Source organism: Macaca nemestrina, chromosome 6, assembly GCF_043159975.1.
Source record: "Macaca nemestrina isolate mMacNem1 chromosome 6, mMacNem.hap1, whole genome shotgun sequence".
Taxonomy (NCBI): Eukaryota; Metazoa; Chordata; class Mammalia; order Primates; family Cercopithecidae; genus Macaca; species Macaca nemestrina.
This window is the reverse complement of record NC_092130.1, coordinates 86808477-86835491: the sequence shown is the minus strand read 5'-3', so window position 1 is coordinate 86835491 and position 27015 is coordinate 86808477. Positions and strand designations below refer to the sequence as shown.

Genomic DNA, 27015 nt, shown 5'->3' with positions numbered 1-27015 from the left:
ATCATGTAAATGTCATAATGGAATGGATTAATAAAGTAGGTTCCCTATCTTTGGATAGAATATACTTATAAAAATGAAGTTCTGGTCTAGTTTCTAAGCCTGAAAACACACACTTCATTGGAATAAACCAGTTTCAGTACAAATTTATGAAATATGGATTGTAATTCTTATGATGATGATGAAAGCACCAAAATCTAGACACTTGAGGTGATAACAATGAATTTACATGTGCATAGAACTCATAATTGTATGTATATTATGATATACTAATACCATCATACACAAAAAAATACCAAAAAAAGAGTATTATGAATAGTCAAGAAAATGAAGTCAAAGTATCTTCTAGTCTCAAAAAGAGTAATAAAGATATTATCCAAATTCTCAAATTCTTATTTCTAATTAAATATATTTTATTAAAAACTGACAGAATGGCTGAGCGTGGTGGCTCACACCTGTCATCCCAGCACTTTGGAAGGCCAAGGCAAGCAGATCACGGGCTCAGGAGACCGAGACCATCTTGGTCAACATGGTGAAACCCCATCTCTACTAAAATACAAAAACTTAGCCAGGCTCAGTGGTGCGCACCTGTAGTCCCAGCTACTCGGGAGGCTGAGGCCAGGGGAACGAATCCCTTGAAGCCGGGAGGTGGAGGTTGCAGTAAGTTGAGATTGCACCACTGTATTCCAGCCTGGTGACAGAGTGAGACTCTGTATCAAAACAAACAAACAAACAAACAAACAAAAAACCAAAAAAAACCTGACAGACTATCAAAAATGACTTGGCCAAGATAATTTAAAGAGGTGAATTAGCAAAATGATAGTTAAGAAAATTGAAAAATTCACACCAAACACTGACATATAAAATAAAGACAGACAAAAGAATGCAAATCTTGCCTCAGTGACCTAGTCAATTCTCAAATTTTATTTGTGGTTAATGGGAATCCAATGAAAATCATACTTCTGAGAAATGGGAATTCAAAGAAATCATACTTCTGAGGAAAAAAAAATGGAAAAGCCTAAGATTTAAGGCTTACTATACAAGGAAAAGCAGAAGAAAACAAAGTTCTGAACACAGAATTACAGTTAGGTTAAATCAGATATGAAGTAGTTTAATAAAGTAAAAACAAGGCAACTTAGCAATTGTATATGTGGAAATTTTGAAGTAAATTTCCAAAGTAGAGCATGAAGAGATGCATGCATAAATCGCACTAGCAATAACATGCTCCTCTGATCTTAGTGATATTCAGTTTTAAGTGATGCCAATAACTATTGTAATAATGCTGTATTTATGACAGCATTCATCTAGTCAGTCTGTCCTGAAGACAGTGAACTTAAAAGTAGTGTTCTTTTTTCTTTTTCATTTACTAATGATATACTTAGTTTTATAGGCACTAGTCACAGATCAATCCTTTTTTATGTCTCACTGTGGTATGCAATTTTTTTTTTTTTTTTTTTACTAACTGTATGTTTAAAATAATTAGTACTGCTGGATATAATCACTAATTTCCTAAAACTGCAAAAGGCAACTTAATATTTCTGCATAGCAGCTGTAATACACAATATTGCACAGAACTAAATTATTACAAACGGTGCCAGCAGTTTTCTATACACAGTACTTAAGATAATTATAAAAAATCATCTTCATTACTGCTTGCTAGAATTTTTTTTAACAGTTTAATTTGGATAGGTTACAAAATACATTCAAATCACACAGATATAATTACTGTACACCCAAGAAGCTATAAAATGTTCCCAACCAAATCCCTTTGACCCTGTTAATGTCTGTTCCTTGTTAATCTAAGGCAAACATTGTTTGTAGTGTGCATTTGTTTTAGAATATGAAAAAAAAGGGGGGAGTAAGGAAATCCCTTAACAGTTGTTATTGATTCCAGCATTTACCGACTGAGAGTTAAGTGCTGTTTACAAAACAGAACAGATGCAGATGCTGACAAAAAGGTAAACAATTGTTGCATGGCTTCCTGCCAGATTCTGAACCGATATATTAAACTCCAAGTGAAGCACATTTCCCCTATGGATTGCACTTATTGCCACTTCATTTCCTATGTGCTCCGTCTCTCTATTGCCGAGCCTGGCACTAAGCTATTTCCAGTTCCTTGCTGACCCCTGAGGCCTGGTGCTACCACACACAGCCATTAGAGAAGGGAATTGCATGTGTCTGACACGGCCTGAAACCAATTATTTGATATTTTCTTCAGAATGATGCCCAACTCTGTTGGGAATGAGCAATCATGAAATAATTTACCTCCTGATTTAATTTTTTCCTGCACAAATTAGTTGTAGACTGAGCTGGCTATACACAGCTGCCTGTGACATAGCTCTGTCTTATCAAGATGATACTTGAAATGAAGCAGGGGGGTCTGACTTGAATAGGTCGGGGAATCCTGCTTTAAAGAGGCATTGACAAGTTTATCAGATATACTGATCACATGTACTCTCTGTTGATTGAAAATGACAGAACCTTAAAGAACTAACAGGGCAGCAGAGAAAACCACAAGGATGCAAACCTTATCAGGGTGTTTCATGTTTTTAAACAACTGTCTGATTTCTGGTTCCCTTTTTGTGTCCTAACAACTTTGGCACATGAATAAAATTTAATAAAATATTAAAAGCAAACTCACATTGGTTCATGGCTGAGTGATTTTCACTAAATTTCCTATTTAGTAGCCCTGTTGTTAGTTATAGTCATAAATGTAAAGAAAGTATGTACTTTTCTGTAACTCAAATCCCTACAAATAGGTTTCATAAAAATAGAACGGACTTAGACTTTATATTTTCTTGTTTCTGAGTCACAGAAACAAGGCAAAGCCTGAGAGGATCACTTGCCCATAAACATAGAAAGCTTCCAAAATTTGCATATGTTTAATCAAATAAAGATATTAAGACTAACTGCTTAAACTCAATAAAGACAACACAAGTCTCTTTAGAGAAACTAACTGGAGGTAAAGCTTCAACCAAATCTGTGCAGTAGTAGCTTGTCCATAAGTTCCAGCAAAGATCTGTCTCATTTTTACATACTGATTCCACATTCAAGTTTAGCTATTAAATCTTAAAGAGGCTGTGATTGCTGCATTTTCCTATTTCTCTCCAGGGTCCAGCCTCCACTAACTAGAACCATATACCATAACTGGGAACTTTATGGCTTTTGTGATCATGACTAAGAAAAATTATAAGAAAAATGCCCATTAAAAGTACACCCTCTTCAGATAGCTGAAGGATTACTGTTTTATTGCACTACAAAAAGAATGTTAACAAAGATGATTATAATTGATTTCAGTACAGTTTGGAAAAAAAGGTGTATGAGGGCACTATAAAACAATTTAACAATATAGCTTTCTCTGACAATGATCATCATAAAATTTGGAGGCAATTTCTCTTCTTTTCAGAATAGATTATTGTCCACTCCAATAATTACACTATGTTGTGCCTTTTGCTAGTGAAAATGCTAACACTAAAATTTTAACTTAATTTCTACCTTGAAGGACAAACAGTATAAAGCCATTTATTCTAGATGAGCTCAGAAAGACCATGTTATAGAATTCTAAACATCAAAACTTCATATTACTTAGTCTTTTTTATTTCACTGGCATCGTAATTTCAAAGGCCACATTAGATTCTCATTTCTGACTTGCACTTACCTGCTAACTTGGGTACTTATTGTTCTGTTATAGAAGAGACTAAACTAGAAATAGGAAATAGGGTAAACTATACTTTTCTAAATAATAGACAAGGGTTTCCTGTCTTTATTCAGTGTTGAAAAGGAGTTGTGAAAGCAAACATTGATACGTTTTGTTTTTGATTGAGACAACAACATACTTACTTATTCTACATCATTTTAAGTAACTTTTCATTTCCTTACATGTGCAATTTTAGATCTCCATTTAGATAGCCCAACCATCATGTTCTTATGAGTGTTTTGGTAAGACTAGAAGCAAATTAAAAATATGTGTATAAACAGAGGAATAGAAATGCAATTTTAAAAATGACAGAGGCAAAATAATTTCTGACTAGAAATCCATAATAAATTTTAAACATTTTAAAGCTAAGGATTATTTTCTCATTTTCAAGTGTGGCATGCAGAGGAATGATTGGTTTAACTCTGAAAGTTGCTAGCAGTTTCTCCTGTATAAATGTCTGTGCAGAGAAATCAGTCTATATTCAGAAAATGTAATTTCAGACCAAGAATTTTAACAGTCCTAAGTGTAAAAGACACAGATTTCCCCTGTTGTGGACTGAATGTTTGTGTCCCTCCAAAATTCTTATGTTAAAATCCTAAGCCCCAGGGTGGTGGCATTTGGAGATAGGGCTTTGAGAGGGATAGGTGATGAGAGTAGAGCCCTCATGAATGGGATTAGTGTCCTTATAAAAGAGACCACAGAGAACTCCCTTGCCCCTTCTACCACATGAGGACACAGAGAGAAGAAGACTGCCTTTATAAACCAAAAAGTAAGCCTTCACCAGACTTTAATTCTACTTAACTTGTCCAAACCACAGATTCTGTATCTATAAAATAGGGACAATACCCAACTTTTCAGAGATGGCTTCAGTATACTTTTTCATCTTTCATGATATCATCATTCAAATGGTCAGAGCTACTTGAGTAGAAGAGAGAATAGAGTGGATTTTGATTGGCCTGCTTTCCAATAGTGATCTTGTGTCTCCCAAGTCTATCGTCTCTTTGGTTTGAGGGACTTCGTTATCTTGAAGGATCTTTTCATTCCTTGAGGGATTCATTTCCCTCATCTCCAATCTTCCTTAACTAAAAGAACAAGGGACTATGAAAAAAAAAAAAGGTGCCTTAGAGGTGATTCAGGTCAACCTTTCATCCAGTGCAGATTTTAGGAATCTTTCAAATATTCAAAGGTGTTTATCATATTCTCTTAAGTCTTCCTTTTTCAACCTAACAATAACCTCAAGAAAAATTAAAGATAGGATATATGAGGGTCATGGAGTTTATCCTAGAATTTAAATCTCCTAATTCTATCTTTTCATATTAAAATACAGAGGATTTATTTAACTGAAATTTACTATATATAAATAATCCTTTCTTTTTTGAACATTGAGAAATGTAGCATTTACTTAAATCCAAAGGAAATATAATTTTAACAGTAAAATTAATTTGATCACGTAACTAGTCCAAATATAAATACAGTAAAATGTTACAATATAAGAATGGCACTGGTTCTCCTAAAACGTAGATGATATGTGTACAATTGTATATATGGATCTAACTTTCCAGATAATTCCAAATTAGGTTATAATCAAAATGCTAATTGCGAATTTCTAGCTTTTTGAAAGCTGTTCTGACTTTAAAGCCTTATAAGCTAAATGAAAAAAATATTGTAGCATAAACCTTTATGAAATAATAATTTTCCTAACATTAGAGAAACTAGCCGGGTGTGGTGGCTCACACCTGTAATCCCAGCACTTTGGGAGGCCAACGTGGGTGGATCGCCTGAGGTCAGGCATTTGAGACCAGCTTGGCCAGAATGGTGAAATCCTGTCTTTACTAAAAATACAAAAATTAGCTGGGCATGGTGGCAGGCGTCTGTAATCCCAGCTACCTGGGAGGCTGAGGCAAGAGAATCGCTTGAACCCAGGAGGCAGAGGTTGCAGTGGGCAGAAATTGTGCCATTGCACTCCAGCCTGGGCAACAGAGGGAGACTTTGTTCAAAAAAATAATAATAATAATAAATAAAAATAAATTAGAGAAACTATATAAGAATACAGATGAACAAAATCGGCTATTGAGAAAGTCTTGCTTCTTAAATCACTCTGGAAACTTTGTAAGAGTATCTGTAAGAATAATATTGTTCTCTTCTATAAAAGATCGTCAAATCAAAAAGATCCTGTAATATTTATGTTAACATTATTTCATCTTTTTTTCAAATAACAAAACATACAAGCGTTATACTTCTAAATGTATTGTAATATTAAAGCAGCACATGCTCTCTAAGAAACAAAACATTCAAAACTGAATATAAAGGAGAAAAAAAGTTACCATACAATACCAAGTTGTGGATTAAGTCTAATGACAAGCTTATATGAAATAAAATTTTCTGTCCGGTACCTTATCACAGAAAAATGACTAGAGAGATTGTCACCATATTTTAAATATATGTACTGGAAAACCGGAATTAGTGGCAGACAGAATGCACTCTGGGGTGCCCAGGGGAATACAATCACCCGAACGGCCAATTGGTAGAATAACATAGCACAGCATGGCACAGATAGCACAGCATAGCATAGCCCAGCATAGCATAGCATAGAAGAACATCATAAAAACTACCCCCAGTGAGTGTCTGAGTTAATAACACTAGCAAATCATAAGTGGGTTCTGAATCATTATCAATAAAAAAGAAAAGCAAAACACTGAATCAGTGTAGAAGACAGAAATAATGTAACGATTAAAAAAGAAAATGTGGCCAGGCACGGTGGCTCACACCTGTAACCCCAGCACTTTGGGAGGCCGAGGCGGGTGGATCACCTGAGGTCAGGAGTTGGAGACCAGCCTGACCAACGTGGCGAAACCCCATCTCTACTAAAAATACAAAATTAGCCGGGCATGGTGGTGCATGCTTGTAATCCCAGCTACTTGGGAGGCCTGAGGCAGAAGAATAGCTTGAACCCAGGAGGTGGAGGTTGCAGAGAGCCGAGATCGTGCCATTGCACTCTAGCCTGGGCAACAAGAGCAAAACTGCAACTCAAAAAAATAAAAAAAGTGAAAGTGGCGAATTATTTTTAATGCTAACTATCATACTGTTTTGCACAGCTTTTGACATCAAGCTGATACACCAAATAATTGCAAACAGAGAAATCTCTTTTCTTTGGCTTATTATCTGTGTGGACTTGGAAAACATTTACCTCTCTGAATCTCAGCATTCTCATATATGAAGTATAAATAATATAAAAGGCTATTCAGAAGATTAAGTGAATCCAAATACGTAAAGGCTTGTAAAGTCTTATACATAATAATAAGTAATCAAATTAGACAGACAGATAGATAGACAGATAGATGGATAGACAGATAGATAGATGACAGATGGGTGGATGGAAAATGTATAGGCCATTCTGGAAAGAACAACCAATCCTCGACCTAAGTACAAAATCAGAAGCAACTAAAGATTGAATAGGTCCAAACTGCCTTAGCTCATTAAGGTATAAGCATGGAAAGGTAAGACATTAGCTCATTAAGACTATAGCATACATACAAAGCCTGCTTAAAATCACTAAATAGAAATTATAATCATTTCAATCATATACATTTAGATTAGGATTATTTAAATTTAAATAAATTAAAATTTATTTTAAATTATTTAAATAGTTTGGAGAAGAAGAAAACAATGACTACACTAAAGTTGAAGAAGTATACAGAGGATTCAGAGAAATGTTTTTAAATAAAATGTGCTATTTCTATCCTGTTTTTCGGTCAGTAGATTATAGCAATACAGGAAGGGCTCTGAGTCAGACAGATAATGAGTTTGAATCCTGGCTTCACTCTATGACCTAGAGCAATTACTTAACATCTCTATGTCTTAGTTTCCTCACTGTAAAGTGGAGATAATGAATAATGGTATCTACCTTGTTTGGTAGGTTAGAAGGTTTAAATGAGATAATGCACATCAATGTCTGAGTCAATACATGTTGCTGTTACTTAAGGATTGTCCTTTCTATAATTTCAGGTAAAATAGAAAGATTTCATGAGCATAAAGATACAGACATAGATTAGAGATAATATAATACAACCTATTCAAGCCATTGTTGCTCATCTCAAAGATGTATTTCCTTAATAAACAAAACATGATCATTGGTCAAATATTAGTGAACAACATAGCTGATCTGTTGAGTTAGTTTAGCAGTTCTCATATGGCAGCAGCAGTAGCGACTCATTGAGTTTTCCTCCCCTTACTGTGTCTACCACAGAACGTGGTAGCTGCTAAACGCCTTTCTTATGGTAGGTGGTCAATAAAGCTGAACTGAATTTATTTGCAGACAGCCCGCTTGAACAGTGTTTGAAATTTCTTTTACAGGTGACAGATCATTTAATTCTATACTTGTAAGACAAGGCCCAATAGTATGGTGCTTGAGAACATGGGTCCCAGAAATAGAAAGATCTGCATATGAATTCTAAGTATCAATCCTGATTTCATACAACATGATCAGGGCAAGTTAATCTTTCTAAGTTTCTTTCTGTGATCATGAAATTGGGATAATAGGAATGGGTTGTCATTAGCACAGCGCTTGGCACATGGAAAGTGCTCACTTAACTATTGTTTTATACCAAAGTTCAGATAAAGGAGCTTGGGAAAGATTCTATGCACCTACCCTTATGGAAAATGCTTCAAATTCTGGTGTTAAAGAGGACACACATAGTTTTCTCTCATGAATGAGAAAACACTTCAATATCAGCCCTAAAGACTCCATAGCAACTTACACACATTTTCAACCATATGGATCTTTTCTTCTGTTATAAACTATATTTAGCACATACAAAACTTTCGTATTGAAAAGACTTTACAAGTAAGCTGGATTTTATTTCAGAGAATATAAAAATTTTAGAAAACAAGCACACTAATGAGATGCATTTAAAAATTTATGTGTTAACAATTAAAATAAAAGCCTATTTGCTTTGAGCAAAATCATAATGTTCCTAAATTAACTGACTTTGTATTTTGCCATAATCGAATTTGGCAGATGCATCTCTCTTCTGCAATGTGATATAGCTTCTGGAGGAAAATTAAAATTTTAAGACAAAATATTAAACAATTTGAAATTTCATATACCACATTAATTTGGTCATCTGAAATTTTATTAACGAAGATATGAGCAAGTATAGGGAGCTATAGGAATTTTTAAAAGATGATCATAAATTAAAAGATCCATAATAATTCACTAAATAATAATTTTCAAATACTTAAGCCATATAGTTTATGAACTTATTCAGAAATATACCACAGATTTTATATAAAAGCATAACTAATGATAATTTTAGAAATAATCCTATTTTTACCCTGATTTTTCTCCACTGGTAGGAAATTACAACCACAACAAGAAAAGTTTATTATATCACAATAACTTCTTTCCTTTTTTTCCTTTACCTTATGAATAAAATGGAAATTTCCAAACCATCTTTTATTTGTATACATCCTTATAGAAAAAATAGTAGAGAAACGTTTAAAAATAGCTATAGTTAAACTGTTATACCTTCCTAATCAATTACAATACAGAATTTTATAATTATAGTATTTCATAGTTGCTCATTATTAGAATTGACTGACTAAAATATTACAACTTTTAAATTTCCAATTTTAGTTACTGCAAATTTCAACAAATTTTCAATAATTATTTTTACCTAATAATGCTTTGGCTTTGGAAGATACAATGGATTAAAAATCATACTTTTCTGAGTTATGTATATAACTAAATGTACATATACATAACTGAGTATATACGCTTATTATATATGTGTATATTTAATAAGCAGATAAAGGAGCTTATATGTGTATAAGCATATATACTCACTTATATATATGTGTGTAAACACACACAGTTTCACAAATACTGTTTGTCATATGCAATCAAGAGAAATTAAACTCTTATTTGAAATATTTTTGGCTTATATTTCCAATATCTTTAACAATTTAACAAGAAAGAAAATACTTCCATAATTATAGAAAAAAATGCATAAGAGAAATGTCTACTGCAAAATTTCATTACATTCATTTACTAATTTTCAAGTTTGCAGTGAGATTTAACCAAATAGAAAAAAATCTTAGAAAATTAAACATATTAAAAGACTTAAGTCAAACCAAACAAAAATTTTAAATGTCACTAACCCAAAGCATGCACTGCTCCTCTATGCTTGCTGGAGCTCTTGCTTGTTTTAACCACACGAACAGCATTTTCTCTGAACTGCAGCTCACAAAAATTTTCAAGAAATTTTGCCATTTCTTCTGTAACAGTATCCAGGTAAGTTTCTTTAATGAATTTCACCGTTGAGGATGGAGCTAAAATTTCACATAGTGTGTTAAAATCCTCTTTTATTATTAAGTATAACTTAAGCATTGTACTTTGATATCCATGAACTATTACATCTAAATTTGAATCTCTGCTGTAAGAAGGAAAGCAGTTCTGCAGAAGATTAGCCAACAGTTTACTCTGTATGTTTTGGTATTTGATTATAACTTCTGATTCTGGATAAAGAAACAAGAGTTGTTGTAAGCACTGCTTTTTCAATAAAATTTTTTGCTGTGAATTGTTTATTTCATTATGGCTTTGTAATCTGCTCACTAAGAAGCGTCGAAGATGCAGTCTTATATCATCCCATATAGACTTGACATCCATAGAGGAATTATCTTCAACAGAATGAAGAGATGTCCTAGAGAGGAAATGGAAAGATGTTCCACTTAGAGTCGACGGGAATGAAACACTGCTGTGGCAGGAGAGGTCCCAAAGTAAATCCAATATCATTTCTTCTTGATTTTGTTCATTCTTCAACAAATCTTGCTAATGAAATAACATTAGAAATGTGATTAAGTGTAATCGAAAAAATGATTTCTATAGTCATATACAATTTCATAATTTCAGTTTGAAATCAATACTCTAAAATTCCTCATTTTTTTTATTTGAAATTTAACCAATTCAGATGTTTTAGAATGTTAACTTTTATGGTCTACTAAACTTTGAATTGTTTATTTCAAACCTAGCTGATTATCTTTTCAATTAGATCTCTAGACTTCGTTTTTAGCCCTCATTGTTATCCACCCGATATACCCTGATCTGTATAAAAACTGTGGCTTAAAAATTCTAAATACAAATCTACAGTAAAATATTGATTGAAATGTATTCCTAAGACAAAATAAATTCAAGATCATGCCCCTAATTCCTGGTAGACAATTTTCATGCTTGAATGGGTATACTTATTATTATAAAACCCCAAATGAACACATAATACAATGCTTTAAAATCATTCTAGAATATAGATCTTTAAATATGGTATGTGCCTAGGGGTTACTAAGATATACTATTCTGAGAAGTAAATTTTAATACATTGAAAGATTTTAACTTTCATTTAAATTCCTTTTTGAGAACTGTGTTAAGAAAGATTTTACTTTGAAAATTAATCTGAGAATATTTCAATTCTCTCCAAAGAAATAACCCAAAATGAGAAAAAGATACTCAGAATTGTTCCCCAAAAGATGATATGAAATTATTGCTTTATATTTTCTGTGCTGGCAGAAAACAATGGTGGGTGTAATTATGAATAGAAAGAGACAAAAAAATTACTTTTTTCTTGGACTTTGAATTAGACACACACATTCTTCTTCCATGCTGACTTTCCTAATTAAGTCTATTTTAGCTAATACTGAAATTAGTTTATATTCTCTAGGTACAAACAAGCTGATTACAAGAGAAATGAAAGCAAGGTCCAAGTGGCATAAAATCAGGCTGGCTTTGCAATTTCTTATTGATGAAGATACCAAAGGCATTATGTGTGATTCACAATTATGCACAATTCCTAGACAAATTCCAGGAATTTTCTCTCATTCATTGTAAGCTTTGCAATGTCTAATGTTCTATCTGTAATAAATAATTACACCCAATAATTATATCAATAAATGCTTTTTAAGTATTTATACAAACATTTCCTGGTTTATTCATAATGATAACCCTTTGGCATATGTATTTGAAAACCCAATTTATACATAAGGACACTAAAATCAGGCATGCTTCAGTGACTTTTCAAAAGTCACATACAGTAAGGCACAGAATTATAGAATGGATCCCTGGCTTCTTTCTCTTCATCCACATTCTCTTCATCCACATTCTTTCTGCTACACTCCAGAGAGCCACAAAGTACACATGACTTCTGTGTAGCTTCTTTCTCTCTCCTCTCCTGCTGTTGAGTTATTTTGATACTTCTGGAAAAGAAAGGTCCTTAGATAGGACACATCAGCATTACTGTAAATTCTATAAAGCAAATGAGTCATATTAGTGCCACTGCCTTGATTTTTTAAAGTCAGTCAATAACTATAAATATTTGATTAAACAAAGAATAATAGATTACAGAGGTCTAAAACATATGTTTAGTATGATTGCTTAAATTTTGAAAATAACTTCAGTGTATCTGCCATAATGGGGACCTCTGTTTCTTATTTAAATTGCTAGAAAATTAACAAAAAATTTTCTATGAAAAAACAGATGTTTGAAAAATGCCGTCAGGACTGACATTTTTTGGCATGCAGAAACTTGATAATAAGGTCATTTAAATCTGGATCTGTTTTAATAATGTGGTTCCTTCCTTAAAATAACATGATCAATTATGTGAAAAAACCTAGGACTGGGACAAGCCTATCAGTCTAATGAATTTGAGCAAAACTAAGGTGGCCTTTGCCCTGCAGTGAATAGAGAATGACTTATGTGTGACAGATTAAAAGATAATTAAAAGCTTTTGCTTTTAATTAAATGAGAAAGCATTATTACATCAGTATTAATGAAATTCAATACACATGGCTCTTAATAGAAAGTAAAGGAATAACTATATCCATATTTATTCTTCAAGGATCCACCTTCAGGAGATAATGGGTGAGAGCTTTCCTTAAAAGAATAAGGCTTCAGGGCACACAGTCTTCCTTTCTCTTCCTTTTATTACTTTGTAAACATTAAAGACACATCTGAAATAATAACAACAGGCAAAAACTATTTTCATCTGATTCTGTCATCCTAAGCCATCTACAACCTCCAGATATTTTCCACATCTGCCTTAGTCGATGTTTGATGTTTAGACAAAAATAGTGCCTTTTTTCCCCCAAAATTAAAACCATAGCTATAGAAATAACTCTTTCTAACAATTGTGCTGCTGCTCTGGGAATCTGTTTTTACAGGCTAGCCAGCCTTGGAGAAACAAGTGTGATAAAATAACTATTCTTGTTGAAGGTTACAAAAACTTCTCTAGCATAGAGGGTGGTCAGTATCCAGAATGACCAGCATAATAATTCTCCGTCATTTGGTGGTCTTGCATAAATTGCTACCTTGATTGAAAGGAACTGGGTAAGACTGCAGGTTAGGAATGCAGGGAATAATAGTCAAGGCCGAATAGACACAATCGATGGGGATTTTATTATGCTTAATAATGAGCATACAAAAAATGAATAGTTGTGAACGGATAAAAAATATAATGAATATGAACTTTTCTGGTAGACAGCTGTGATACACATCAATACATTCTGTGGTATTGATATGATATATATCATATCACAAATCACCCAGGAATCATAATATTTAATCTCCATTTACATAAAATTTTATTTTATTGATAAAAATCATAGTTAAAAATTAAAACAAATAGCTCAGTGGATTATATGGGGGATATAGGAACATAAAAACACAAACCCCTATGTATAGTAGGCTAATATGGTCATTCAAATAAATATTTACGTATAGAAATTGAATGAGTTGTATTCCCCGTTTACTCATCCCACTTCATGATAAAACAAAAATTCACTTTACCAGTGTTTTGAGAAATTTTATCAAGTCTCCATGGGAAATGAAAGATGACTCGGATGTACTGTAATTATAGTTAGTTAGCCATTCAAAGCAGTCAGTTGTTGTTTGCAGCTGCACACCTGGACATTGTTTGTTAATTTCGGACTGTATCTCTTTAATGCAATGTTCTATGCTATAAAAAAGAGAAGAAAAAGTTATTTTGGCAGGAGATAGATAATGGCTTTATTTCATAATATCACAGGCCCTGAAATCTTCATATGTGGTACCTGGTTTTATACAATTTACAAATTCATTTGTATGATATGAAAATAATAACAAAGAGACTATACATTCATAGTTGAAAACTGAGAGTTCATATTTTCTGGCAGTAAAAAAAGTGATAGAGGAAATATAAAATAGCTACTCAGATGAACTAGAAATTCTTTTGTGTTGAAACAAAATTCAAGCATAGATGCAATTCGGTAATAGCCCTCTTGATAGGCAGTGGATGAAAGGGAGAGATAAAATACTGAACATTGTAAATATTAGAAATATACATTATCTACTAGGAGGTGAAGGACTATATAAATTATGAAAAACTTCAATCAGTGGAATAGTAAGGAGTCATGAAGTAGTCATAAAAGCTTATAATTTTAAAAGTTATAAAGTATACAAGCTATATATACAAGCTATATACACAACTACAGCCAAATACCTTTTTCTTGGCATCCAACTGCACTACAAAAAACAGAAACAAAAATTACTAAAAATTGCATTTAAAAAATGACTGGAAGGAATGAATCAAGGGGTTAATAGCAATTATATTTGGGTGGGTGTAATCAGATAAGTGTTAAATTTTACTTTTCCATATTTTCTAAATATTTATAAGGCATAAAATAAAATGCTTCATTCACCAAAAAAAGTAAATCAAGATCAGAAAAAAAAAAATGTCCAGTTGAATCTTGCAATACGTATCTGTTTTAAAACTTCCATTCAATGTATCCTTCCTGTTGATAAAATAGCAGATATACTATGTTATTTTAATTTCCATATACCATTATGTGCATTGATGATTATAAATCTTTATGGGGTAAACTGGTGACCTTTAGCAGAGTGCCATCTGCGCAGCCACAGGGATATGACATATTACTACCACCTGATGGCAGCATATCTAAACTTCAAGAAAGCTTTCAAACAGGCAAATTCCTTTGAAGTTGAAACACCTCACCAAAAATTGACAGCTATGCATTTGTCTCTTAATCATATTAAGAAAGATTTGTTACCAAGAGGTAAAGTTAGTGTTTTGAAAAGGTAACTGCTATTAATTAAAGGTTCCATATGATAGACCCTGGTAGGCTTTAGAAACCAAGCACTTATTAAAATAGATGTCATATGAAAGACTCTTTGAAATTCATCCAGGTGTGGGTTGCCTATAAAACATACACTGTAACAGTTTAAGTAAAACTTTTCAGGAGATTTCTGAGCATGAGTGAATTCAAACTAAATTACCTTGAAACAAATACATTCTGAGAATCAAAGAGCCTTTTCATGAAAACAAAGAACTTAAAAGAAAAACAATACCTCCTCTGGCCAGAGGCCACTCAGTTTCCTGATGGGACAGCCATATTCAGGAATACCAGTTCTACGTCTGAGAAGAGATTGGCATGTATTTTCTTAACTTATGTAAGCACTTCTATGGACTGAGAAACACAATGCCCTAAGCATACACCTTGACTCTAGGGACTCTTTATCAAAGGTTTTTATTATAGCATCCTCATGTGTCTCATTCAATGAAACCTAATAGATTACAGCAATGTGAATTGGAAAGGCTCAGCAGCTAGTCTACCTAAATCTGTTTCAATGAGGACTCAGATTTTAGGCTAATTTCTAACATCTGAATCTGAGCAGAAGCCAACAACTACAATTTATAAATAGGGTAAAGCCTTCAGAGGGCTAGATATTTTAGTAATTTGTCCAAACACTGACAAAGGGATTGAGTGGCTGCATTTCAGGGGACCTCCCTCATTGATACAAACTAAGACAGATAAACTTAATTTTAAAATCATTTTGTCACAAATCATAAAATGTCAAAACTAATTATCTACACCTGAATTTTTTTTAGTTGGCTATCTTGTCTGCCACTCACCAATGCCTATACATCTTGTTCTAAAAACTTAACCATCTGAAGTCTAGATATTTCTTGTTCAATTGTTATATAAATATTTTCAAAATTTATGATAAATGTCAGTTTGGTATGTAATCTGACAATTTATCTTCTTTAATCAAGGTCAAAATAAAATATAATTTAATTTTCACCATTTAAAAGGTAACGTTTTCAAACACTATCTTTCAAATGCTACACATTATTCAGGATTATAAACATAGGTAGTAAAAGTGTACGGAAATGCACTGGAATGATCAGCAGCACCCTCTGGCAGAGTGGGGATGGAAGTGGGATGAAATTGGGGAGAGGTACATAGAGAGCTTTAGCTATACTAGTAATGTTTTATTTCTTAAACTAGATGGTGGGCACAGGACTATTTGTCATACTACTCTACGCCTTTTCATATGTCTCAACATTTCTTAATAAATTTGAACCCCAATGTGCTTTAATTATAATGACTCTGAATTAGCTAAGTTAATGATGTGTGCAAGTGGATGCATTACTGAGAGGCTGTGTATAAATCAATTTATAAAGCATTTTTAAAATGCAACATGGAGTATGCTTTTTAAAAAAGATATCTATGGTAATTTTCTCATTCAACATCCATTCCCAGATTCCCTGACTGTAAAAATTGCTTATTGAATGAAGGCATTAAATTTGACAAACATTAGCTGAATGTTAAATATGTGGTAGGCATTGTGATATATACTAGGGAACCCAATGTGAATAAGACGTCGTCCTGTCCCTAAAGGAATTCTGTCTAGTGAAAGAGATAAACCTGTAAATAAACAACTACAACACAGTAAGACTTGATAAGGACTGTGTACAATGTGCTAAGGGAGTACACAGGAGGGAGCCACTAAAAGTGCCTGTGGGAGGTGTAAAAAGGTTTTTCCTTGTAGAAGAGGAGATTATATGCAAGGATGTTGCTTTAAGAACATTAGTAGAATCACTGTACTTAAAATTCCCTGACACCTCACCCCTCAGAAGTCAGTACTCGTCATCTAACCTCACTGTTGTCTCACTTTAAAACTATATTTATTTGAAGAATAAGAAATACGAATTTATTTTTATGGTCACTACTACATTCATGCATGTATGGATGTATGTGTGTATGTATGTATGTACCATCTCACTTCCAAAAAGGCTGAGATGTCCTACTATTGGACAGACTGCATTAAATAACAATAGTAGTCCAAGAGCTGATTAATATTGAACTGGTACAGTTGGAGATAGGATGAGATACTGAAAAACAGAAGAGGATAATGATAACATCTTGAAACTTCAGCTTATTATAAAGTTCTTACAAGATTTCAGAAGTATTATCCAGTCACAAAATAGTTAAAAGGAAAAAAAGTATGTTCCATTGATAAACTATGAGAACTTTTTAAATAAAAAGATTGTAGAAAACACATATATGGCTTTCATGGAATGTTAGAATACAAAAATTTTTATTTCTTAAATCAGGATAGATGCCTCATGGCAAAGCTTAAAGACTTATTTATTACAGTATGGAAAACCCAAAATAAAAAAAAAAATTTTTTAAGCTTTTACATTGTGATGCTCTTGCTTATACTTCTTACCCACAAAATAAGTTCAACTTAAGGAAAAGACAAGTCTTTTCAATTGTTACATTGACATTTCAATTCTGTTACATTTCTGTCCATTTCTGTGCTTTTTGTGTTTAAAAAGACAAAGAAATCATTCTGAGGTAAACAGATTTTCTAGTTTTTAGATAAGCCCTATTTATCTAACTAGATTACTAGCATTCCTTGGAATTATCAGGTAATTAATAGGGAAGAGGGCTGATGTATACAAACTAGTATGTAATTAAAATATAAGTCAGCCATGAAATGAAAACTTACTTTCCTGAGACAAAGACATTTCTGGATAATATTTTTTAAAAAGTCAAAAAATACTCCTAACACAATTACTTTAATGGCTAAAATGGTGAGAAATTAAAACTTATCCTGAATTGTTTTCTATTTCAGAGACATTTAATCATTTCAAAAAGATGTAATTACACTTCAGGAAAAAATACCCTTGACAGCAAATCTTTCTCATACGTATCCTTTCCTTTCCATTCCTTTTGTAAAAGATTTGGCCTAGGCCCTTATCATTGCTCATTGGGACTATATATTAATAGCCTCTCTCAGAATTCCCATCTATTGTTAACCCACCTTTTGTTCAGAGTTTACTATGAGCAACACAGTATGAAAGAAACTTTAGAGTTAGTTAGGGTCCTCTCTTGATTTGTTGTTATATACCACGAATCCCCCTACAAAAGTTGAGAATGGCTCTTGAATGGTGCAGATGCTTCAATTTGGACCATTCACACCTAGTGTAGGCCTGTATCAACCTAAGAAAATCTAAAGTGCTTTCAAAAGAGTCAACCAATTGTGAAATACTCCCAGAAATCCAGTCGGTGGCAGGATAGTACTCACAGGACCAAAATGATCTTGTACTGATAAGAACGAGCTTCCCAACACAGTTAGATCACTTCTTCTGCCTCCTAAATCTACATCTGATTTGGATCACTTCTCATAAACTAGTGACAGGAGCAAGATGGAAGTGGCACAGGGCTATGTTAATAATATAAAGAGAAGTTTCTAGAAACATTCTATAGGGCTAGAAAGACATAGTCTAATACCCAAGAAAATCAAGAATAAGTAAATGTGCTTTTTTTTTTTTTTTTTTTTTTTTTAACCTATGGCAGCTTGCCCAGGAATTTCAGCACAATTTAATGAAGTCAGAAGATGGTTTATCCCAACAAAACCATACAAACTGAAATTAGGAAGAGAAAAGTGGAGGATCTGCACCAGCATTTGCTCTGTGCCAACTCCCTTGATTCTCTTTCAGAGAAAGAGATAGTGAAAAAACAGAGTGGGAGAACGTACGTAGTAATGGGAATCCAAAGAGATATGGGAACAGATCAGGTCTACATCTTTATCTCCATTGTCCTGATTAAATCAATCATTAAGCCAGATAACAGATTTACTAGAAGCTACAAACTGAAGGTTTTAATAATACCTGTGGTTTATGTGTGAGGAGGTAGGCATACAGTAAATACTCTCATATATATATGATTATATATATATGAAGCAGTATATATATGTCATACATATGTAGTATACACATTGTGTGTGTGTATATATATATACACACACATATATACACACTAAGTAAAAAAAAATCTAACCACAGAATATACATATAATTCCCATTTGTATAAAAATATATTTTGGGGTGCATACATGTTTATGTAGAGAATATTTCCAGAAAATTACACAATAATTTATCAAGATAGCTTTCCTCTAAAGAACAAGACTAGGAGGGTCAGAGGAATGGTAAAAGTTTTCTTCTTCATTGCTCTTCTCTACTGTTTGAAATTTTATCCGGAGTATGTGTTACTTTTATAATGCAAAAAATACTTAAGGAAAAATGCATTTGAAGGTAGCTTCATCTATCATGTTCTATTCATCTAACTTTAAGATAAAACAAAAGCAATAATACCTAACAAACATGTCTAACACACATTTATTGACTATCTTCTAGCCTACTACGTGCCAAGACTGTTTTAGGCAGTGAAAATACAGTGAAGAACAAGTAATATCTTCAAAGTGGAAATCAAAAATCTTTTTTTAAAAAATGGAATTACTGGCCAGGCATGGTGGCTCACGGCCATAATCCCAGCACTTTGGGAAGCTAAGGTGGGTAGATCACCTGAGGTCAGGAGTTCGAAACCAGCCTGACCAACATGGTGAAAAGTACAAAATTAGCTGGAACATGTCTGTAATCCCAGCTACTTGAGAGGCTGGGGCAGAAGAATTGCTTTAACCCGGGAGGCGGAGGCTACAGTGAGATGAGATTGCACCATTGTACTCCAGCCTGGACAACAAGAGTGAAAGTTCATCACACACACACAAAAAAAGGAATTACTTTTAAATTCCAATTTAGTTCTTTATGAATGAGACAGAGTTTCATAACGTTGTCTAGGCTGGATTCGAACTCTTGGACTCAAGCAATCCTCTGGCCTCAGCCTCCCAAGTAGCTAGGACTACAGGCATGTGCCACCATGCCTGGCTTAAAGAAAAGTCCTTAAGTAGAAAATAAAGGCAACAGCTTCCAGCCCCTTCCCATCCCAGCTCCCATTCCAGGTCCCATGAAAGGATATTCTTAGTCATGGCATTCTAGAATTTCGATTGTGATTAGCAATGGATGTGGTGTTAGTGACCATTTTTAGACAAGGTGTTGACTCAGCTGAGGCCATGACAAGGGTCTTTTCCAGGGAAAGTTGACAGGCTTGGATTCAATCTCCAGGCATCATCCAACATGAAAGATGAGCCGGCCACAGCAGTCATATCTGTTACCAAGGCTCCAGTCCTCTTACAGTGTTCCCTCCCCTGTTCCTGCTTTCAGAGCTGGGCCAGGTCTTCACCAGGCACCTCAGATTGTTACATCAAGGGTGGGGCTTACTTCCCACTGACCCATTAACTAATATCCTCTCTGGGAAATAGTGGTCCAACTACTATTGGCTCAATCTCTTTATGAGGTCTGGATTTTCAGTATAATACTATTCAACTTTTGTTATTACAACAATTTATAAACAGGCAGACACGTGCTTCCCTTTCCTTATTTGCCATGGAAAGATAATACAATAATATCTTTTAGGAATATCCCCAAACAACAATTCTCTATTGTCTTATGCTTATTTGGCCAAGAGTAGGTGAAGCTAACACACTTAAAAATAAAAGCTATACTGTACTTAAAAAAAAACTCAAACACTTGAAATGTCCACAATACTTGAAAAAGTCTTATAACAATCATCGAATGGAGCTACTGACTCCACATTTTACCCTATTCATTCTAGCCTCCTAAAGCAGAGGAGGATGCATTCTTAATTCTGGAGAGAAGAAGAGTGCTGGAAAGGCCCAGTCAGAGTTGGAAAGTGGGTTAAAGTTTTATTCTGGGTTCAACAGTAGTTGGGGGAATTAGCCCTTTCCAGGTTTCTTCCTATGTGGCCTGGTCTTGTTCAGCAGGAGGGGAGAAGAGGTCGGGATTCTGTGAGATGTAGTGTATAATGAAGAAACCCAAAACTGAAGTGTAAACACAGGAAGTTACAAAAATGATTGCAAACATTAATTTGCATCTACTTATTATTAAATAAGTGCCACAATATTGCCAGAAATAATAATGCACAGTAAAACCTTTGAAATGACTAATTTTCATTTTGTATAATTTGCTCTGGCTATAAAATATATTAATATTTGTGTGTGTGTGTGTGTCTGTGTGTCTATATAGTCATAAAATACCATCATATGGAAAACTTGAAAGCAAATTTTTAATATGGAAGCTCAAAAAATGTAAGCATTATATAAAAAAGAAGTGTAATCTATGGAATATGTACCCTTTCATTAATAGACATGGTTAAATGTCTCCCCTCTCCCTGCATTTTCTAGGTGAAGTCAAATAAATAGTATTATTGCTAGTAGCAATTCTCATTTTTGAGACAGGGCTCACATTGTTGCCCAGGCAGTAGCGCAGTGGTGCAATCACAGCTCACTGCAGCCTCCACCTCCCAGGCTCAAGGGATCCTTCCACCTCAGCACCCCAAGTAGCTAAATCCACAGGGGTATGCCACCACACCAGCTAATTTTTGTTTTTGTTTTTTGTAGAGACAGTGTTTCGCCATGTTGCCCAGGCTGGTCTCAAGTTCCTGAGCTCAAAAGATCTGCACACGGCACGCAGCCTCCCAAAGTGCTGGAATTGTAGGCATGAGCCCCCACCCGACCTGGTAGCACTTCTTGTTCCTTCCTTCCTCCCTGCCTCGGGTCCTCCCTCCCTCTTTCCTTTTCTTTCCTTTCCTCATTTCCCTTTCCCTTTCCTTTCCTTTCCTCCCTTCCTTTCCAGACAGCCTGTTGCCCAAGCTGGAGTACAATAGCGTGTGCAGCCTCAAATTCCTGGGCTCAAGCAGTCCTCCCACCTCAGCCTCCCGAGTAGCTAGGACCACAGGTGAGCAACCAACCAAGGTTGGGCTAATTTTTTTTTTTTTTTTCAGTAGAGATGGGGTATTGCTATGTTGTCCAGGTGAGTTTTAAACTCCTGCCCTCAAGTGATCTTCCTGCCTTGGCCTCCCAAAGTGTTGAGATTACATCTTTCTTTAGATTAAAAAAAAAAAAAGAAAAAAAAGGAGTCCAGCGGCATTGGTACTAGCAAAACTTACTTCCTAAGATACACACAGAGGTTGTCTATAATTAGGAAATGAAAAAGTAAAATAAATTGTTAAGATACAATTATATTTATCTAACTGAACATTAAGGGGGAAAAAAATCATTCTGTGTCTTTCTTTTTTTTTTTTTTTGAGATGGAATCTCGCTCTGTTGCCCAGGCTGGAGTGCAGTGGCGCAATCTTGGCTCACTGCAACCTCCGCCTCCTGGGTTCAAGCAATTCTCCTGCCTCAGCCTCCTGAGTAGCTGGGATTACAGGTGCACACCACCATGCCTGGCTGATTTTTGTATTTTTAGTAGAGACGAGGTTTCACCATATTGGCCAGGCTAGTCTCGAACTCCTGACTTTGTGATCTGCCTACCTCAGCCTCCTAAAGTGCTGGGATTACAGGCATGAGCCCACCGCGTCCGGCCTATGCTGTGTCATATTGTGAGCCCAGAAGAACTTCTGTACCTCAATATTTTGTAAAACATGTACCACTCAGTTCATTAGTGCTAAAGCATGCAGTTTTCAGTTAGGGAACTAATGATACGGAGGTACAACATTCATAATGTTTCTCTTTGGCATGTTATTTACCTCTTGTTACCTATTTTGATATGTGTTTGAATAAATGATTCATTATCACTAATTTCTGCTGTCGGACCTATTAGTCACCCAGGTCTGACTTGAATGGAAAGGAGAATGTAAAAGTGAAGTGGTCTGAGAATGACAGCCTCTCTTGAAGGGCAGGTGAAGGTTCAGTGACCTTTGGGCACACTGGTCAATTCTGGTGAATCACTGCTTTGGGGAAGCAATAGACCCTGTGGCTCATAAAACCTGATGATATTAAGGAGAGAGAAGGAATTCATAAATAGATGTCAGGGTCACTGCTACTTTAAAAATTCAAGTATAAGGAAAAAACTATCGTATTTTAAAATGAATTACTAATGTTGTTTTTTTCTTTTAAAACTATGGAGGAAAACCTATACCATACAGATGTTCATTACTTATTCAATGTACACTACTGGGAGATAAATAGAACTGTTAGAATACAAAAATGCCAAGGGTAATTCAACTACTGCAGTGTAAGTGTGGCATAACTGATTCGTCATGACATACAATTTTCTAAAAGCTATTCTGTTAGAAGGCAATAAATGAGCGCATAAATGATTTATACTCTTCTGAACCACAGTTATTATTCAGTATTTTATTTTAAAAAATATATATACTCTATACTATTATGTTTATTCTCTGGAGTATAATGAAAACATAATTGAATTTGATGAAAAATAGACTTGATTCTAAATGTAGCATACAGCACATACAGCTACTTCCTTATTTTGTCCCTTGTGAAGATCAATGGTCACTTGAGGTGGTTCTGCTCTAGGTTCGTTTTAATATATGAGCAATAAAATATTTTTAATTTAAAAATTATATCCTATGTTCCATACTGTATTTTCTTTTTAATACTAACATCTGAGTTTTGACCTAATAACTATTTTTTAATGCAAAATACAATGTTTTAATCACTGTTTTACTTTTAAATATGATTTCTTTTTGACTAGGTAAGGCAAAAAATTAAGTATATATGGTTCATAAATAAAAATAAGCAATCCAGAACAAAAGCATCAGAGTTCAGTGACTTGTTTTATTTTGATGGAGCCTAAGTTCCATTGTGAAGGAAAAGGTTTACCTTTTAAAAAATAGTTCAATTTTTAAAAATATAAGCATCTCTGAAATTTAGGTAATGTCTTGTTAATCTATTTAAGTAAATACTATTTTCATTTGTAAGTTTCTTTGAGTTAGAAACTGTGTCATAAAATACATAAATATATAACATGAAAGTTATATAAATACATAATTACCCTAAAGTTTATTTTATATTTATATGAAATATCAACTATACATTCACAGTTTGGTTGTCTATCTCTAAAATACATATATAATGTGTATATGTATAGGTATAGTATAAAGGGCAAATACAAATTAAAAATAAAAAGTTTAATTTTCCCTGTTGAAAATAAGGGAAAAGATTTCCCTCCTCTCCTTTTTCCTTAGAGCATTTACCTTAGAAAGCTTGTAATCATAGGCCAAGCATGGTGGCTCGCGCCTGTAATCCCAGCACTTTGGGAGGCTGTGGCGGGTGGATCACCTGAGGTCAGGAGTTCAAGACCAGCCTGGTCAACATCGTGAAACCCCATCTCTACAAAGAATACAAAAATTAGCTGTGTGTGGCAGCAGGTGCCTGTAATCCCAGCTACTTGAGAGGCTGAGGCACAAGAATCGCTTGAGCCAGGGAGGCAGAGGTTTCAGTGAGCTGAAATTGCATCATTGCACTCCAGCCTGGGTGACTAAAAAAAAAAAAAAAAAAAAACAAAACAGAAAAGCCTGTAATCATAAGTACTTTCTCATCTTTTGCCATGTATCTATTCCTTGGAAGACTAGGAAGACATGTATCTATTCTTTGGAAAACTTGTCAGCAGTCCTTTTGTCAGCTTTGTGACCCAGGAATGCCCTTCTCAAGAAACTGGGAGCTATCTTTTTGAAATGCAAGCATCAAGGGAGATAGCTGCCCAATCTCCCAGTTCCTGTGAGAGAGTAAGAGCCTAACTTCATTGGTTGCCTGTTCCAATTTGCAAAACGATCTCCGGTTATAAAGACACAAAAAAGTTTGTTTCTCCTCAGGATAAAGCCAATTAGCTAACACTAATTTACCATGGTAAAAAGTTAGGATGAACTATGTGTGACAAAATGTGCTATCCAGTCTTCCTACTTGAGGACTAGTGATTGTTTATCTTGATAACATGTAATGTAATGGGCTGTATCTGCTTCGCTATTTAAAGGAGTGAGATTCCCTTCCATTTTTGCAAGCTCTTAGTGAACTGCCTGAAATGCACATCATATTCTGGTTTTTAATTCAATAATAAAAGCGTTTCTTTTTCCTTTCTCTACTACCTTCAGGGAGAGGATTTCTGGGATGGGAGATGTTTTTAAGTATAATTCTCCAATAATATGCTATCTTTTCAATTTACTTATGCCCATTGTTATAAGAAAGAACTAACTATTCTCATGTAAAGCAGAAAGAAAAATATCATAGGAACATTTCACTTACTTGTTTCAGTTTCTTTGGAAATTCAATGTAACTATATCTTAAATTTTAAAAAAGGAAATGCTATGTATCATTACACAATATTAATTTTTACTGTGGTTTGCACATTTGTAACCCACATGAGGTAAAGTAGAACCGTTGATCAAAATGATGCAAATAAGTAACTGTCTGATTATAGGGTCCACAACTACATATGAAGACAGAGTCCTTTCTACCAAAGAACACGTATTAATGAGAAACCATTTAGTTGTCACTGTTTCCCTCAGTATTTGGCAACACGACTTTTTGGGATAGGTGATGACTAATCTAGTATAACAACTCTCTATAAAGTCTCTAGCCTCCTACTTAAGTGAGAAAGAATCTTAAATATTATGCAAAAAAATTTTAATGTTCTGTTTTTAGTAACTCAAGCAATCATGGCCTTACACTCTAACCATATTAATGAAAATTCAGAACATCAATATTGACAAGCTCTAAAAAAACATTAGTGCCAATTTAATAAACTTTAATTGCCTACTTCAAGATAGTGCTTATATTTTCTAGTCTTAAAAATGCTACTCAGATAAAGACAACCATGTACACTTTAAGTGAGAGGGAGTCTAATCAATATTTTGGGGGGAAGTTAATGACAATTAAAACCTAAAATTATCTAAGAGCAGGACACAAATAGACCAGGTAAATTTCATATAAGTGAAATGTGAAAACAACTTGTTTTAAATAATTAACAATATTTACCTTGCAGCATTTTGTTCAATCTTTTCATCAATATCACTGAAGATCTGCTCAAACTCCAAGTCTCCAGGAAATGAGTTTAACAAACAATGTAGGTCAAAAGAATTATGAGAATATTCATCATCCCAATCCATTCTGAGGAGCAAGAATAAATAATAAAACATGTCAGTTCCCCTACAATGGCGAAGGATAGGGGTGGGCAGAAATTCACCTCAAGTTGTGATACTAAACCAAAAATAATAATTCCCATTTATAGGCATAATGAAATATAGCAGTTGGAGAACTAGGGTATTATAAAGCTAGGTAGAATGTTTTGTTATTTAAATTTCATGAGGTGTGACCTAATTTTCACACTTTTCTATGGTTTGAAAGCTGAACAAAACAGCATCCCTCAGAGAGTACTTAAGCATCCTATAGCTTCTCATTATGGCCAAGAACTGTAATGGAAGTGACAGAGCCCACAGACCACTGTGAACAAGGGTGGGTGCAGCAAAAATTCAATACCTTCCCTCAACTCTTGTCAATATACTTACCTGGAAATTGTAGCCTTAGACTTTTTAAAGCCTCACCCCACTGGGTCTATTTATATGTGAAGGATGCAAAACTATCCTTGAGTTCCTCTAGCACCCCTTGACAACCTCAGTATTGATACCTAACTAAAAACTGAATGATATGATACTCTTTCTTGAGGCACATGCATTTCATCACCATCAAAGCTTTAATCATTCATTCTGTCTATGTACTGAACACTTGATAGGTTACAGCACTGCTATAGAGGCTGGGATATAGCTGCAATAATTTAAATACCCTGCCCTCATGGAGTTTTTATTCTAGTGGGGAAGACAGATTTTTTATAACACATAAACAGATATATTTAATCAAAAATCACATGGTGAGAAGTGCTATAAGAACAAGTAAAGCATGGCAATGGGCTAAATTAAGAGTGATACAGCAAGGGCAGAGTGTGAGCTATTTTATTTAGGAATATCAGGGAAGGTCTCTGAGGAGGTGATATTTGTGTAGAAGAAGTAAGTGCAGAAGCTATGGGGAAAGAAGTAAGTGGGAAAGACAAACTACCTTCTTGATTACTTTGGCTAAGAAATGACTCTTACCACATCTGCTTAAATGTGGTTAAGAGCTCTCTAGTGAGAGCTAGTCACATGACTCTACCTGGCGGCGAAGGTGTCTGGGAAATGCCACTGGCTGGGCATTTGATTCCAGGAAAGCTCTATGCCATGAATGGAGATCATTAATCTTTGGCAGACAGCTAGCCTTTCTGCCACCACCATTCATTTGGTTA

At 34.4% G+C, this 27015-nt stretch overlaps 1 protein-coding gene across 23 annotated transcripts in view; it reads right to left on the bottom strand.

Annotated features, from left to right (window-relative positions):
- The window catches only part of LOC105491963 (KIAA0825 ortholog), a 473971-nt gene that overhangs the window by 368182 nt on the left and 78774 nt on the right, over nucleotides 1-27015 (bottom strand). For 9 of the 23 annotated variants that reach the window (XR_011624178.1, XM_071097811.1, XM_071097807.1 and 6 more), the window contains 4 exons: nucleotides 25719-25850; nucleotides 14218-14235; nucleotides 13527-13695; nucleotides 9854-10523 (listed from right to left, as the gene is read on the bottom strand). Coding sequence is in view for 22 of the 23 variants with exons in the window: in XM_071097811.1 (XP_070953912.1) it covers nucleotides 9854-10523; nucleotides 13527-13695; nucleotides 14218-14235; nucleotides 25719-25849 (988 nt within the window). In the remaining variant the exon portion in view is untranslated. The other 14 variants (XM_071097824.1, XM_011758773.3, XM_071097810.1 and 11 more) reach the window with 10 other exon arrangements.